The sequence below is a fragment of the Populus alba genome, chromosome 4 (assembly GCF_005239225.2).
Source record: "Populus alba chromosome 4, ASM523922v2, whole genome shotgun sequence".
In the NCBI taxonomy this organism is placed as follows: Eukaryota; Viridiplantae; Streptophyta; class Magnoliopsida; order Malpighiales; family Salicaceae; genus Populus; species Populus alba.
The window spans coordinates 15,200,937-15,215,963 of NC_133287.1; the positions used below are offsets into that span (position 1 = coordinate 15,200,937).

General features: G+C 34.2%; 1 protein-coding gene across 1 annotated transcript; it reads right to left on the reverse strand.

The window, feature by feature from the left end:
* Positions 1-8,301: 8,301 nt before the first annotated feature.
* LOC118050782 (flavonol synthase/flavanone 3-hydroxylase) lies at positions 8,302-11,150 on the reverse strand. Its single transcript, XM_035061243.2, has 3 exons — positions 10,591-11,150; positions 9,506-9,836; positions 8,302-8,707 (listed from the first exon to the last, which is right to left on the reverse strand). Exons 1-3 carry the CDS (start codon positions 11,145-11,147, stop codon positions 8,495-8,497), a joined length of 1,101 nt encoding a protein of 366 aa, XP_034917134.2. The 5' UTR covers positions 11,148-11,150; the 3' UTR covers positions 8,302-8,494.
* Positions 11,151-15,027: the final 3,877 nt, after the last annotated feature.

The window sequence follows — 15,027 nt, forward strand, 5'->3', positions numbered from 1 at the left end:
GGAACAACATCTCAAGCTTAATAATACTGATGGTGATCTACCTTTTGATCCCAGTCTTTCTGCCAACTTGTTAGACGTTTGATATATCTTACAATCTCTCGCCTTGACATTGTGTTCCCCGTCAACCTTTTGAGCTAGTTTATGCACCAACCTCGACAATCCCATTATAATGTTGTTATTTGTGTTCTTTGTTACATCAAGGCCTCTCTAGGCCTAGGTTTATATTTTCCTACTATCAACACTCTTCAAGTCTTGGCCTATTTAGATTCATCGCTCCACCACTGGTTTTTTCATTCAGCTTGGCACCAGTCCTATTTCCTGATGCACTAAGAAGTAACATACGGTCTCTCGTTCGTCTGCTGAAGTTGAATATCGAGCCCTTTCTTCCACTACTTGTGAACTTACATGGCTCAAAACACTTTTACATGATCTTGGTGTCCACCATTCCCAGCCTATGCTTCTACATTGTGACAACCAAGTAGCTCTTCACATTGCTCAGAATCTTGTTTTCCATAAACATACCAAACATATAGAAATTGATTATCATGTTGTTCGTGAAAAGTTAAAAGTTGGCCTTATCTCTACCAAGCACATTCCTAGTCACAGTTAGTTGGCAGATATCTTCACAAAAGCCTTAGGCCGTGAAGCTTTCCAAGCATTATCACGCAAATTGGGCATTATGGATCTCCATACTCTAACTTGAGAGGGAGTATAAGCAACATATCTTCACATTCCATATATAGATTATTATACAATTATTAGCATATATATTTAGACTTGATCTTTAGAATCATTAGCAGATATTCAGCATTCATTAGCTGATATATAGGATTGTGTTTCCTTCCTTATGTAATATATACCTATTGTAACCATGCAGAAATAATAAGAGAGAACAGAACAATCTCCTCCTCTTTACACTTCTGGCATTGAAAACGATACCTTCTTAGAGAAAAAGCTAATGCTTTATTCCAGATAATCGATCTCATATGTCTTGCCCAAAAGTGGATCGAATGGCTTGCAATGTCATCCATCGATACATGCATATCTTGATACTAAGCAAATATTTGTTTAAAGAATAGTAAAGTGCGAGAGGGTGATGGGTTTAAGATTCTTCCAATAAAACTAAAAATCTGTACATTTAGGCACTGAGAAGAAAGACTTCCATCAACACTGGAAATGGTGCAGAATAGAAATAACAAAACAGAGTTCCATGACTCCATTAGGCTTTAGGACCACACTTCCACAATCAAGCACAGAGACTTTGCAGCAACAACATTTTGATTGATATATAGTAGTTCACCCTAGTACTGCAGCTACGTATAACTACAAAATCTCCTTAGTTTCTTCTAGAATTCAACACGAGTATTTCAAATCCTTAAAACATTTCTGTAAAGAATAGATGGGCTCATTGAAATAAACTAGAAGATGTATTCTACTAAGGTCTTTCCCGATATTATCTTTAATCATCAACCAAAGACTACCCCCTCCTCTTTTTTGACCGTGTCAGGCAGTTTCAAGGATAGTTACATCCAATAGATTTAATGCAGGAATCCATGCCATCTTCAATATCAGGAAGCCTTTTAACATCATCGTATCAGAATCATATGGTATTTTACAGAACTCAGATTCAGCACTTCTAAATGAATTTGATGAAAGAAAATCTTGAGTGTCAAGGAATTCATTGACATCCTCATTTGTCATGAATCTCGTGATCATCATCTGAGCCACCCACACTTCCCTTTGACATATATTCTATGAAAAGAGGGGGAAAAAAGAAGAAGAGGTTAAAATGGATGATCACAATTTAAAAGGAAAATGGAGTAAGAGGATAGATGATGGGAATGAAGGGCAACTTTGAAAATTGATATTTATTTATTTATTAAATTTTAATGCTTTAAAATTATTCTAAATTATGTTATTTAGGAATATTAGCATTTATTAGTTAAATTAGGATTTGGGTTTCCTTGTTGAATTAAAACTTATGTTTTTTTTTCTTGTTCAGTTTAGTGCATGTAAATAATTATCTAATTTTATTTTTGTTTAAAACTACATTAATTTATTTCAAAATTATTTTAAAAAACATATTTATTTTATATATATTTTTTATCTTAGTTTCTTTAATCAAACATGTTTTTTTTTTTTGTATTTATTTCTCCGTATATCTATCCGTTTGAATTGAAAAATATACAATGGAGTCGATGAAACATTAACAAGTGGATGAATATGGCTGCTAGCATGGCAATGAACTTAGGAATTTTGAAGCACAAAACTCCAAATCAGGCTACACTAACATGCCACACAAGAATTTATCAGAAAAACAAATGGAGTATCAAATTTAACCCTGCCATTTACAAACAACACCCATAACAGTGTTGTAGGGGACTTCAATGAAACACTCTCCCCATCAGATAGAAAAGGTAGCTCTAGAATCTCATCCTCCATGATAAGCTTTAAGAAGTGTATTGACATTTGTGATCTTGTTGAACTTCTGTTAAATGGGAAAAAGTTTACATGGTCTAGAGGAAATGTTGCGAGTTGTATTGATAGAATGTTTGTGTCGAGCGATTGGCTTCAGCCTTTTCCATCATCTACTCTGTATAGACTCCCAAAGAAGTTCTTAGATCACAGACCACTACATATGCTGGTAGACTCTATGAACTGGGGACCAAAGCCTTTCCGGTTTATGAATTACTGGTGGCTAAATTTTGATTTCAGAAAGATGGTACAGAGCTACTAGAATATAACCTCGGTTACAAACTATGGTAAAAGGAGTATGGCCGCAACTCTAAAGTTATTGAAAGATAGATACAAGCAATGGAGCAAAGATGTCGTAGGCAACACTTCCAGTAAGATCAAAGCTCTAAAACTTGAAGCAGACATCCTAGATTTTCAAAAAAAGATCAGAGACTTATCAGTTGATAAATTAACCCAAAGCAACACCATTTCCTTTTGTCTTAGAACTTTGTATAGAATGCAAGAGTTCGCTTGGCATCAAAAGTCAAGAGTTCAGTGGTGTAAACTAGGAGATATAAACACCCATTTCTTCCACTTGTCTGCTACAACACGACAGAAAAAGAATTAGATTTTCTCCTTGGATGTTGATGGAACAACTCTGATAGTGGTGTAAACTAGGAGATAGAAACACCCATTTCTTCCACTTGTCTGCTACAACAAGACAGAAAAAGAATTAGATTTTCTCCTTGGATGTTGATGGAACAACTCTGATGAAACCCTTTGATGTGAAGATAGCTGTCTTTAATTTTTTTAGCAAGCTATACTCTTATATTGATAGACCTAGAGCCTCCTACAATAATCTGGATTTCCTAAAGCTTCAGCCCTCGTCCTTGACTACTTTATAAATGAGATCAGAATTGCTGTTTGGGATTATGAAGGAAACAAAGCTCTAGGCCCCGATGGCATCAATTTCTTCTTCATCAAGAAAGCATGGAACAGCATAGGCGAGGATATTGTTCAAATGGTGGATGAAGTTTGTCGAACTAACCTTCTTCCTCCAGGCATCAATAGCTCTTTTCTTACCCTTATCCCAAAGTTAAAAGGAGTTAATAAGTTGAAGGATTTTAAGCCTATTAGCTTGGTGGGCAGCTTATAAAAGATCATTTCGAAGCTGCTAGCATCCAGAGTGAAATAGGTTATGTCAGAAGTCATTAGTGATCACCAAAATGCTTTCATTAAAGGAAGGAAAATTTTAGACAGTGTTTTGATTGCCAATAAGGCAATTAACTTCATAAAGAAGAGAAAGGGAAAAGGATATCTCTTCAAACTAGACTTCCACAAAGCATTTGATTTAGTTTTATGGGACTATATTAATGAAGTCATAGCTAGTATGGGTTTTGGTAGTAGATGGCGAGGCTGGATCATGCAATGTATATCAACAATAAAGATGTATGTGCTGGTAAATGGTTCCCCCATAAAGGAATTCAAGTTGGAAAAAGGGCTACGTCAAGGAGACCCTATTTCTTCTTTTCTCTTCAACATTGTAGTGCAGGAGTTGAGTTGTATGCTACAATGAGGTTGTGACTTAGGGCTGATTGAGGGAGTGAGCATCGGGCATGATGGTTTTGCTTTATCTCATCTACAGTTTGCGGACGACACACTTATTTTCAGCTCAGCCTCTTTAGTAAACATGCAAAATGTTAAGTGCACACTCTTGTGCTTTGAGCTCATGTCGAGTTTGAAAGTTAACTTCTTTAAAAGTAGTATCTTTGGTATGGGTATAGAAGATCATATGTGACTACACTACTCAGATTCTTCGTTGTAAACAAATGGCACCTCCTTTTCAAATATCTTGGCCTCCTCATTGGTGCAAATTCGTGTAGGTCTTTGATGTGGAATCCTATCATTCATAATATCAACTTTAGGCTAGCTTCATGGAAATGCAAGCTCTTATCGATAGGTGGAAGGTTGTGCTTAATCAAATCTGTTCTTAGTAACTTGCCTATTTACTTTCTCTTTTTGTTTCCTATACCTGTGGCTATAGCAACAGAAATTGAAAAGAAGTTCATATCCTTTTTGTGGTCAGGAAAAGAGGAAAGCAAGAAACTATGCAATGTTGGCTGGTCAACTATTTCTCTACCAAAAAGTGCTGGTGGTCTTGGGATTGGATCTATGAGGAATAAAAACAAAGATCTATTGTTCAAATGGCTATGGAGGTATGACTTAGAGGAGTCGAGCATGTGGAAGGATGTGATTAAAAGCATTTACAATACTAAATACTTCAACCTTATTCCGTAGGATCATATTTCAGGTATTGGAAGCACATAGTCTCGGATTATTAATCATTGTGTTAAAGATACTAGATTGTGGGATATTGTGAATAATCAAACTATGATGCTAGTTGGCAATGGGAAAAGGATTAAGTTTTGGCTTGATGACTGGACATATAATGGCAGCTTGGCAGATCAGTTTCCTGCACTATTTCAATTATCCAACAATAAAGAAGCCAACCTTGACAAGATAGGAATGTGGGACGGTTATGTGTGATGTTGGTTTTTCTCTTGGACTAGAGTTTTGCGAGGAAGGAATACTGGAAGTCTTGCTAAAATGAATGCTATTCTTTTGAGGGTGTAATTGGACAAAGAAAGATTCTCGGTTAAATCTCTCTATAGGCTTTTAAATCCCAATCCCCCATTGAACACTATCTTCTTCTTTACTGAGATTTAGAGAGGAATCATCCCCCCTAAAGTAGAGGTCTTTTGCTAGATAGCTATCATCAACAAAATCAACACTCGTGGCATGTTGGTTAGAAGAGGCATCTTGGATACCTCAGCTGCTAACTACCCTATCTGCTTATTTGAGGAAGAAACGGTTTACCATCTCCTTATCCATTGCTATAAGCATTGGCTCTTCTGGTCCAAAATCATTAAATGGTGGGGCTTAGCTTGGTGTTGCCCAAGGAACTTGGCAAACCTTTTCTCTTAGTGGGACTCTTTGGTATATGACAAATTTCAAAAAAAAGAATGGGTGATGTTGTTCTTCCTAGTGGCATGGTCTATTTGGCTTCTCCGCAATGATGTGATATTTAAACAGAAGATCCTAAACTATGATACTCTGTTCCTCCTTACTATTACTCGGCTTTGCTTATGGATAAAGGCTATAGAACTTGATTTTCCCTTCTTCTCTTCAGATTTGCTAAGATCCATAGAAGGTTTGATTCAATGGACTAATACTCAAACTTTAAGGACTGGTGTTATATGGTCTCCCCCTATGACTAATAGCTTTAAATGGAATGTTGATGGATTCTCTATCGAAAAGCTTGGCCCCTCCGGAATAGGTGGTGTTTTGCGGAATCACCATGGAATACTTCTAGGTATTTTTTCTTTGTTGGTTGGGATCTTAGACTCCAATGTAGCTGAGTTGAGAGCGGTTGTCAAAGCTATCAAATTATCAGCCTCTAATTGCTTCCTACATCATAAACATATTATTATTGAATCTGATTTTGCCAATGTCATTAGCTGGATGAATAACCCTTATAATAGGCCTTGACTTCATCATAAATTCTTCTCTTATTGTGAGAGTAATCACGGTAGCTTCAAAAGGCTAGCTTTATGTTTTGATTCAATCATCTACACTCACTCTTACTGTAAATGTAATCACATGGCAGACCACCTCGCTAAACAAGGAGTGCATAGAATATCTTATTTTGTTGCTCATTTAGATAATATGTGGGTACTATGTTCTCCTTTGGAGCTTGTGCTCTTTAGGGAAATGATTTGGTTCCTATGCAAGGATCAAGATTCAGCTTTTTGTTGACGACTAGATGGTGGAAAGAAACGAAATTGATTGGTGTGATATGTTACTCAAAGGAAGGATCTTCAGAGGTGCTCCATTGTCCATAACTGCTCTAAAGCTTAGGTTTCTATATTTAGATGGTTAGTACTTCGACTTTTCTTTACTGTGTAATGTGATGACAGAACACACTTACATTCTAATTAATTATATCAACTTTTTTTTTTAAAAAAAAAACAACACCCATAAAAGTGCGATACATGACTGATGAGAATCATATTAGGCTGCTAAAAAATGCCTTGAATAGAGTTAAAAGGCGAAGGAAAAAGCAAGGAAATAGCTAGTAGCTATAAGTAAGCAATAAGGGGGAGTTTTCCAGATGGAAGAATATTACAAGGAATAGGAGAAGAGAAGTTCAGAAATAAGAGGCATTCTATATGGCAAAAGCACCCCTAAAACCAGCCCTTCAGCCAGCCAGGCTCAAGTTCCTGAGTCGAGTCTGTGTTCTGATTTGTGTTAACTATCTTAGGATTAGATTAAGATTATCTTATTTATTTAATTATCAGCAATCAGAATCCTTCTTCTTAGCCTAGGATAGAAGTCTATATAAATAGCAAGGATGTATGGAACATTCATTCAAGTAATAAGAAATTATCAAACACCTTTTAGAACTTTCTAAAGCTGTTTTTCTCTCTTTTCTTGACTTATATCATCAATGATATATAACATATATTTTCAGAATGAAGGAAATCATAACTAGGCAATGCTAAAAATCGCCAAATAAAATCTAATTATAATAAATCGATAGTCCAGTACCAAAATATTACTTCTTCCCATTTCATTAGCTCTGATAAAACAAAGAAACATGCATTACTTCCTCATGACTTGTGTTGAATTTAAAATTTATTATTATCTTTTTGTCCAATCATTATATATTTTAGAAGCATCCCACATAATTTTCCAGCAAAAAGCTTTGACGGTTCAATTGCATAATAGAAACAACAGATGTTAGTCATGAATACCAATAAAATGTTGGTCTAACGGTTAAGTCACTGCTATATCCTTGTAAAGCTGAGAGCATAAGTTTGATCTCTATGAAGCGCATTTATTGGGAGAGACAGTCATGAACCATGAATATAACTAGTCTCACCCTTTTAAAACGATGTAAAGGATACCCGAATAATAATATAATATAAAAATACTAGTCATGAATTCAAATTTCAATTAACATAGAAGGATTAAAGTAATCACAAATTAGTCATATTTTTGTTATTTCCGTAATCAACTATTAAATCTATCAACGTTAACCACATCAAATAGGTTGTTTCACATTCTAACAGACAAACACTAGGTTCCATCCAAGGTTTAGTGCCTGCTTGGGACCGACCACAATATTGGAAAATAACTAATAAATATATAATCATATTCCAATCTAAGATAGCTGCTAAAACCCAGAACTTCTAAACTCAGAGACCTAATTAAGCCATGTTGAGTTGCTGACTTCAACGTTGTTTCTGCCACATGTAAAGTCTCTTAAATGTAAACTTTTTTTCTCCATTTCCTTGTAGGAAACTTCTTCTTTCTTCCTGTCGATTTGCCTCAAGAAAACCGCCTCTGGTTGCTGATTTATAGCTTCTTGAATTTCTACTGCTATCCATCTTGGTTGTTGTTGATTTATATATGGTTTCCCTAGGTCTCGTCAATGTCTCTTAACATGTGTGGATTTAAGAAAAATATAATGTTTTGTATATAATTAGTGAGATAATGTTTTTTATACACCATTGCTTTATAATTAAAGGAATTGTGTGCTTTTTTTTTTTTTTTTGTCATCAAGGTTCAAATATTAAAAAATAATAATAGTTTTTTGTCGTTTTTTTTTTTTTTTTTAAATTGACATATATGGAGTATATATACGCAATCTATCTTTCTCAGAACTACAAAAATAAACTTAATTTTTGTGAGCCAAATTGAATCGGTATCACCTAGCTATATTACCTTCCTATTCATAAAAAAAAATAAGATAGTAAAATTGTACTCGAGAAAACAAGAAGAAAAGATTCCCAACAGGGTTTTGGCCATAAAATTAAATATAGCAGGTCCATAATATTATCATCACAGAGAGGACACCATTATTCTGAGTGCTAAATCCAGTGGCATCTCTAAAGCAAGACCTCATAAAGAAATACCAAGTTACATGCATATGAAATTCATGGAAGGCTTATGGGCAGTGACATCTCCCAAATCCTCACTACTGGGGAAGCTTATTGAGTTTACAGTGCATGTAATCCTTGAATTTTTTGGTCTTGAACTTTGTAGGATTGTCTTTGTTAATGAATTGAGGAAGAGGACCCACCACAAGCTCGCCTGGTGGCTCCAGGAAAACTGGCCATGACATTCTTGCCCTATCTTTAGCCACCGTGGTTCGATGCAAAACAGCCTTGTACTTACCATTGCTAAGGATCTGCATTCCAATTGCCAAGTGTACATGTAGTTGACAAATTTTAATAACCATTAACACAATAAGTCAAGAGAAATTATACAGATAGCCTTTTAAATGATAGTGCCCATGCATCATTATTTTTTCTAAATGTTTTGTGAAGAGTTAATTCATCACAAAATTGAAACCAGTAATAATGATCATGTTGTTTCTAAAATAAATATTTTGTAGTTGCAAAAAAATATATTAAAATGTTCTAAACTTTTTGTAGTTAATTTCATGAGGAGACCGATAGTCCTCGAACCCGCATGTTAGTTTTTTTTTTGTTTGTAAAATTGATATTAATTCTAAATTTCTATATGATGAAAAGTAAATTATTCATTCTAAAATTAAAAAATGCACAAGAAACATTACTTTATACCTAAAAATATCTAAGTATTCGGAGAAAATGATGTATCACAAAATATAGCCATGTTGGGTATGCTACGAGCTGTGTGCCCACACCCTTCTTTTGCCATAAATGAAGGATGGACTCCTCATAAAGGCTTCATTAACTCATCCTCCACTAAATGTCTTTAAAAAAAAAAAAAAAATTCAAATCTCTTCTTTATGATTAACTAAAGAAAAAGGAAAAGAAAAACTTAACATTGTCGCATATATTTCCAAGATTGAAATTTATTTGATTTGTTGTTAGAAATGGAAAAGAAAGAAAAACAAAAAAGATAGCTAGGAGTCCAATGAGAACAAACAAGAATAGAGAATGCAATAAAAGAACTAAGAGAAAAATTGAGTGAAAAATCAAATAAAGGGTAGGAAAATGACCTCAATTTGATCACCAATGTGAATGATCAAGGCATCAGGAATGTACTTAGCTTCAATCCAATGGTCATCCTTGAAGATTTGCAATCCGGGGACCTCATTAGGTACAAGTATGGTGATGGCAGACAGATCAGTATGAGCCTCTACCCCAAGTGTTAGGTCTGGACGTGGGCATGGCGGATAGTAATTTATTTTGAGCATGTATTCAATTTGTTCACCTCCAGCAGCTTCTTTCAACACATGCCCTTCGAGCCCTAACCCTAAAGAGAGGGTTGTGAATAGCTTATCTACCACATTTCTCGTATACTTAGCATACTCCTTGTTAACTTCTCTGCTCGCAGAAAAATATTATCATTTAGTAAGGTAGTTTTTACATTGCGTTTCAGAAGTAATTTTTGAAAAAAATTAATTTTTTTTTTTATTTTTTTATTTATTTCAAATTAATTTTTTTTATATATTTCAAATCACACAGATTTTTTTTAAATAAAAACAAAATAATTTTTTATAAAAAAAAATATTGAATTATGATCCAGACTATTTTCAAGTCTAGCCCCACAACTATTGGAACAAGTGTGGCGAGAATTCCTATGAACTAAATCAGTGATTAACATTACGCCGTGGGTCAAAATAAAAAAAATTAACGTAAAAGTTTTTGTCTAAGTGTTGCAAATGCCTTTTATAGTAGATTTTTTTTTAAAAAAATATTATGTAGAAATTGACCTTATATGATTTAATAAATTTAAATAACTAGTAAAAATATAATTTAACTTCACATAAATATTTAATATGAAATTTTTTTATAAATATTAAGATAATAATATATTGAATCGATTCGAATAACCTAAATTAACATATCAATATATATGTTGGGTAGCCCTAAATGACCCTCAAAGTGGAAACAAACTAGGTTAATTTCTAACTAATTAGGTTCTACAAAAGTTTGTGGTTGTTTTCATGGGCGCTGTCTACTGAAAATTATCTGTCCCCCCTCGCAAGAACTTGGATTTAGTCCTTATGTGGGAGTAATTGTGTCTTATGCAGCACATTTTTTATATTTTTTTACCCAATTTAAATGGTAGAAAACAGACCTGTAAGGAGGGTTTTCGGGCCAGAACTGGTAATTGATGGAAGGAGGAGGCCATATCCTATGAAAGAGATGATCAACCCAAGTTTTTTTTTCTTGGGGATCATTCAGCAATTTGGAACCATAGCCTTCAATGCTTTCTGAATCACGAGGCCTAGCACACACCTCTTTCTCTTCCTGAGGGAGTTCGAAGAATCTCTTACCAACACCCTGTAGTTCGGCAATAAGATCACTTGGAATGCCATGGTTTATAACCTGGAATATGCCCCATTCCTTGCTAGCATCCGCAATCAAACCCACTAATTTCTCTTGATCAGGCTCACTGAGATCAATGGCTGGAATCTCAGGGGCTACACCACGAAATGTGGTTGTTGCTGGCTGCTCTTTCTCTGGCATGATGAACTCCTCAGGAATCGCCTCCTTGTCAAATGACAAAGAAGCGATGGTTTGAACTCTATCAAACTCCATTCTGAAGGCTGTCTTCTTGTTTCTTAATTTCTCTTCAAAGCAAAATAAACTGCCCTCAATAAATAGAGAGAGACTTGAGTTACGAGCATGCATGTAAATGAAGTGTCTGTAATTTATTATAGACAGGGCAGTACGATCACATTTATTTTATATTTTCATATTTATTTGTGTTACTAAAAATGCTTTTATTTTTTCTATATTCTGATTCTGATTAAATGCTGCATCATGGTTCTGAAAACGACAATTGGATTCCTTGCTAATATCAAAATCAGTCTTTATTATTATGATCAACTCAAGAAAACACATGTGGGATGCTGATTGGTTGAGAAATCCAAATCGAATTCACACATTTGTCTTTAGCAAAGATTAAGAGTTATGAAATTGGAGGAAAGAACTAAATCAGCCACTAATCAGAACCACCACCGCACACAAATGATCAATGAATAAATCTTTCCATTTTTTATTTTATTTTGATCGGCATCGATTGTATCGTTTTAAGGTTGGTAGATCCAACGTCAATTTAGCCAGGAAGAAAGGGTACAAATCTCCAGATTTAGTACAAGCAAATTTCTAGCCTCACATTCCTAGAAACAAAAACTCTAAGCTAACGTGGACGTTCCACATCTTCTTCTTTTTATTCTGAAAATGTCTGAATTGTACATTAATGCACTGTCGGCAACCTTTGTTTCAGAATTCAGACCATGAAAGATAATCATTGAAACAGAGTTCACGTGGCTATGTATGAACTTTTCGTTTTCAAACTTCTTTACAAGTAGTTTTTTTTTTTTTAAAAATACTAAATTAATATATATATATATATATATATATATATATATATATATATATATATATATTTAGATGGGCATCCCTAAACACACACATGTCGCAAACCATATTTCCAACCTTTCAATGACTTAAATGACATTTCTAGAACAGCCTTGGTTGGAACTCAATTTAATATGTACATTATTGTCTTTAATGCTTTAGTCTATAAGGACTCAAGTAGATTAAAGTTGTTAAGCATACTTTGTACCATGTTCAATAATATTTGGTTTTATTTTTTTTTCTACACCATTCTAATCTAGTAAGCCAGACATGGTGTATTAGGCAACTATCTCATTCTCTTGAAAAACTTTTGTAAACAGACTAGGTGTTTGTCTATCCTGTATGTATCTTTCATAATATTCTATACCTTTATTTGATCTTACAATCTTAATTTGTTTCTTATATTATTTTTCTACTTTAGTCTTAACAATCTTAAAGGAATGTCATGCTTCATTTTTTGTTATTAAACAAGTAAATATATATGTATCCTGAGTAATTATATATAAAAAAGATAATGTATTTATTACTATGTGAGTCTATGTTTATAGACTACATATATCAGTATGAATGATTTCTAATATGTTTGAACTCTTATTGACTTCTTTTTTTTACTTGTTGGTTTGTTTTCCTTTAATGCAATCCATATAAGTCTAAAGTCAGTAAAATCAAGAGTACTAAGTATCTTATCATTTACTAATTTACTAATTCTTTTTATGAATATATGCCCTAATCTCTAGTGCCATAACATAGAGGGATGCTCATTAATAACACATTTTGTAATACTAGTGTGAACATGCATTGAATTATAAGTGGCATTGTTTTGTAAATTAATGCAATAAAGACTATCATAAGAAATACCATTTCCAACATAATCAAATTTATAAAATAATCTAAAAATTTCTGAAAACTTAATGGAATATCCAAAAAATAAATCTTGAAACTAAAATTTCTGAAAAAACTTGGAAGATAAAAAGTCCTTTCCAACTCTAAAACAAAACCATTACTTAAAGTTAAATAACACATTCATATAGCCTTCATTTGTGAACACATCTTGTTTTTTGAATAAATGTTTTACTCACTTCCCATTAGTTTCCTTAGATTTTGCATACCTTGTAAGGTATTTGAAATATGGATTCCTTTTTTAAGAAAACATGAGATATAGTGTAGAGCTGGCAATCCTTCTGATAAAGGTTTGTGGGAAAACAAGTATGATGATCCTTCTTAGAGGTCAAGATCATAAGATATGACTTGAGTAAGCAAGAGCGAAAAAATCCATCAAAGCTTACTATTAAAGACTCAAACTTTTGAGAAAAGAAAACTCCATAAAGAAAAAAGGACTTATATTTCTCAAATAAGTATACATGCATATTGATTATGATGCATTACTTTCATCCTTGACATATCAGTGTCTTACCATCACCTCTTTTTCAGCGGGCTGTTGAGCCCTCAACCATCTCAGCTAATGCGTTTTATAGCCCTACTTTTTTTTTCCTTTAAGTGCGCCTTCAAGCCCTTCAGCATCTTAGGTTTTATGTTGTCCAGCCTACCTTTTAGTACGCGTTAGAGCCAACCACCATCTCAGCTAGTGCACTTTACAACCCTACCTTTTTGTCATTTCGAGTGCGCCTTTGAGCCCTTACCTCTCAAGTAGTATGTTTTCCAACCCTGCTCCCTTTTGAGTGCGCCTTTAAGCCCTCACCCCTCCTTTCATGTGCACCTCTAAGCCTTTACCCCTTGGGTAGTGCATTTTCCAACCCTACCTCCTTTCGAGTGCGCTTTTGAGCCCTCATCCCTTAGGTAGTGTGTTTTCCAACCCTATCTCATTTCGAGTGTGCCTTTGAGCTCTCACCTCTTAGGTAGTATGGTTTCCAACCTTACCTCCTTTCGAGTGCGCCTTTGAACCCTCATCTCTCGTGTAGTATGTTTTTTAACCTTATCTCCTTTTAAGTATGCCTTTCAGCCTTCATTCCCCCTAGGGTCCTATCTCTTTTCGAATGCTCATTTGAGCTATCATCTCTTGAATAATGCACCTTCGAGTCCTATCATGTTGTCCCTTCAAGAAATTTTATTATTTTCACCTGGGTAGGTCACCTATCACAATCAGACCTCTTTAAAAACTCTTTTCTTCTTCCAGTTGGGCTAGTTGACCATTACAATGAAACCATTTTTGAGAAATCTTTGCATTTCTCACCACCTTCAAAATCTTTCATTTGGGCTGGTTATCCATTACAATGACACTATTTTTTAGAAATTTTCGTATTTCTCACCACCTCCAAAATCTTCCATCTAGGCAGGTCGCCCATTATAGCAAGACCACTTTGAAAAATCTTTGTATTTTTCACCATTTTGAAAAATCATCGTATTTTTCACCTCTTTGAAAAATCTTCGTGTTTTTCATCTGGGCTTGTCATCCATTACAATAAGACCACTTTAAAAAATCTCTGTATTTTTCACTACTTTGAAAAATTTCTGCATTTTTCACCTCTTTGAAAACTCTTTATGTTTTTCACCTGGGTAGGTCACCTATTATAATGAGACTACCTCAAAAAATTATTTTCAATTTTCTCTAGGTAAGTCACCCATGACAATTCGACCACTTCAAATCTTTGAATTTTCAAAAGAAAAATCTTCTAGTTTTGACTTTGAGTGCACTTTCTAGCCTTCAAAAGGATTCACCATTTCTCAATATGACGAGTCCATTGATTAGTACTTAAAAGTGTATTTTTATCAGGGATTTATATCATCATTTTGCTCTTGAAGTATCAATAACTCCTTAACTAAAGCATGTTTTATAATAACATATCTAATAATATAAGATACCTTTAATTTATGGTAAATGTTCATCTTAAATGAAGGCGTATCACATAAATGAAAGGATTGATTGATGAGTTTAAATACTAAAATTGAAAGGATAAAGAGAGGGCAAAACTTAGAAAAGAGATGCTGGTTCAGTCCAAACTAGAACACTGTTCGGTATTTGGGTTATATTTGGAACTGTAGATCTCGGATTTAGGTCTACTTTATATGGATGGAAAGATAAGACATAGGCCTAAAACTTTCATGTGGAGTCCAAGATTTAAAAAAGTCATTTTCAAGTTCAAATTATAGCAACAACAGAGAAGTCTGAATTTGTCTTGCATCCTAAATA

What these genes read in the sequence shown, in the direction of transcription:
- LOC118050782 (XM_035061243.2), bottom strand. Translation starts at nt 11,147, where the DNA reads ATGCATGCTCGTAACTCAAGTCTCTCTCTATTTATTGAGGGCAGTTTA. An exon ending in CCCGAAAACCCTCCTTACAG is followed by an intron (nt 9,837 to 10,590) that starts GTCTGTTTTCTA and finishes TTTTTCTGCGAG; the next exon opens with CAGAGAAGTTAACAAGGAGT. An exon ending in ACATTGGTGATCAAATTGAG is followed by an intron (nt 8,708 to 9,505) that starts GTCATTTTCCTA and finishes ATTGGAATGCAG; the next exon opens with ATCCTTAGCAATGGTAAGTA.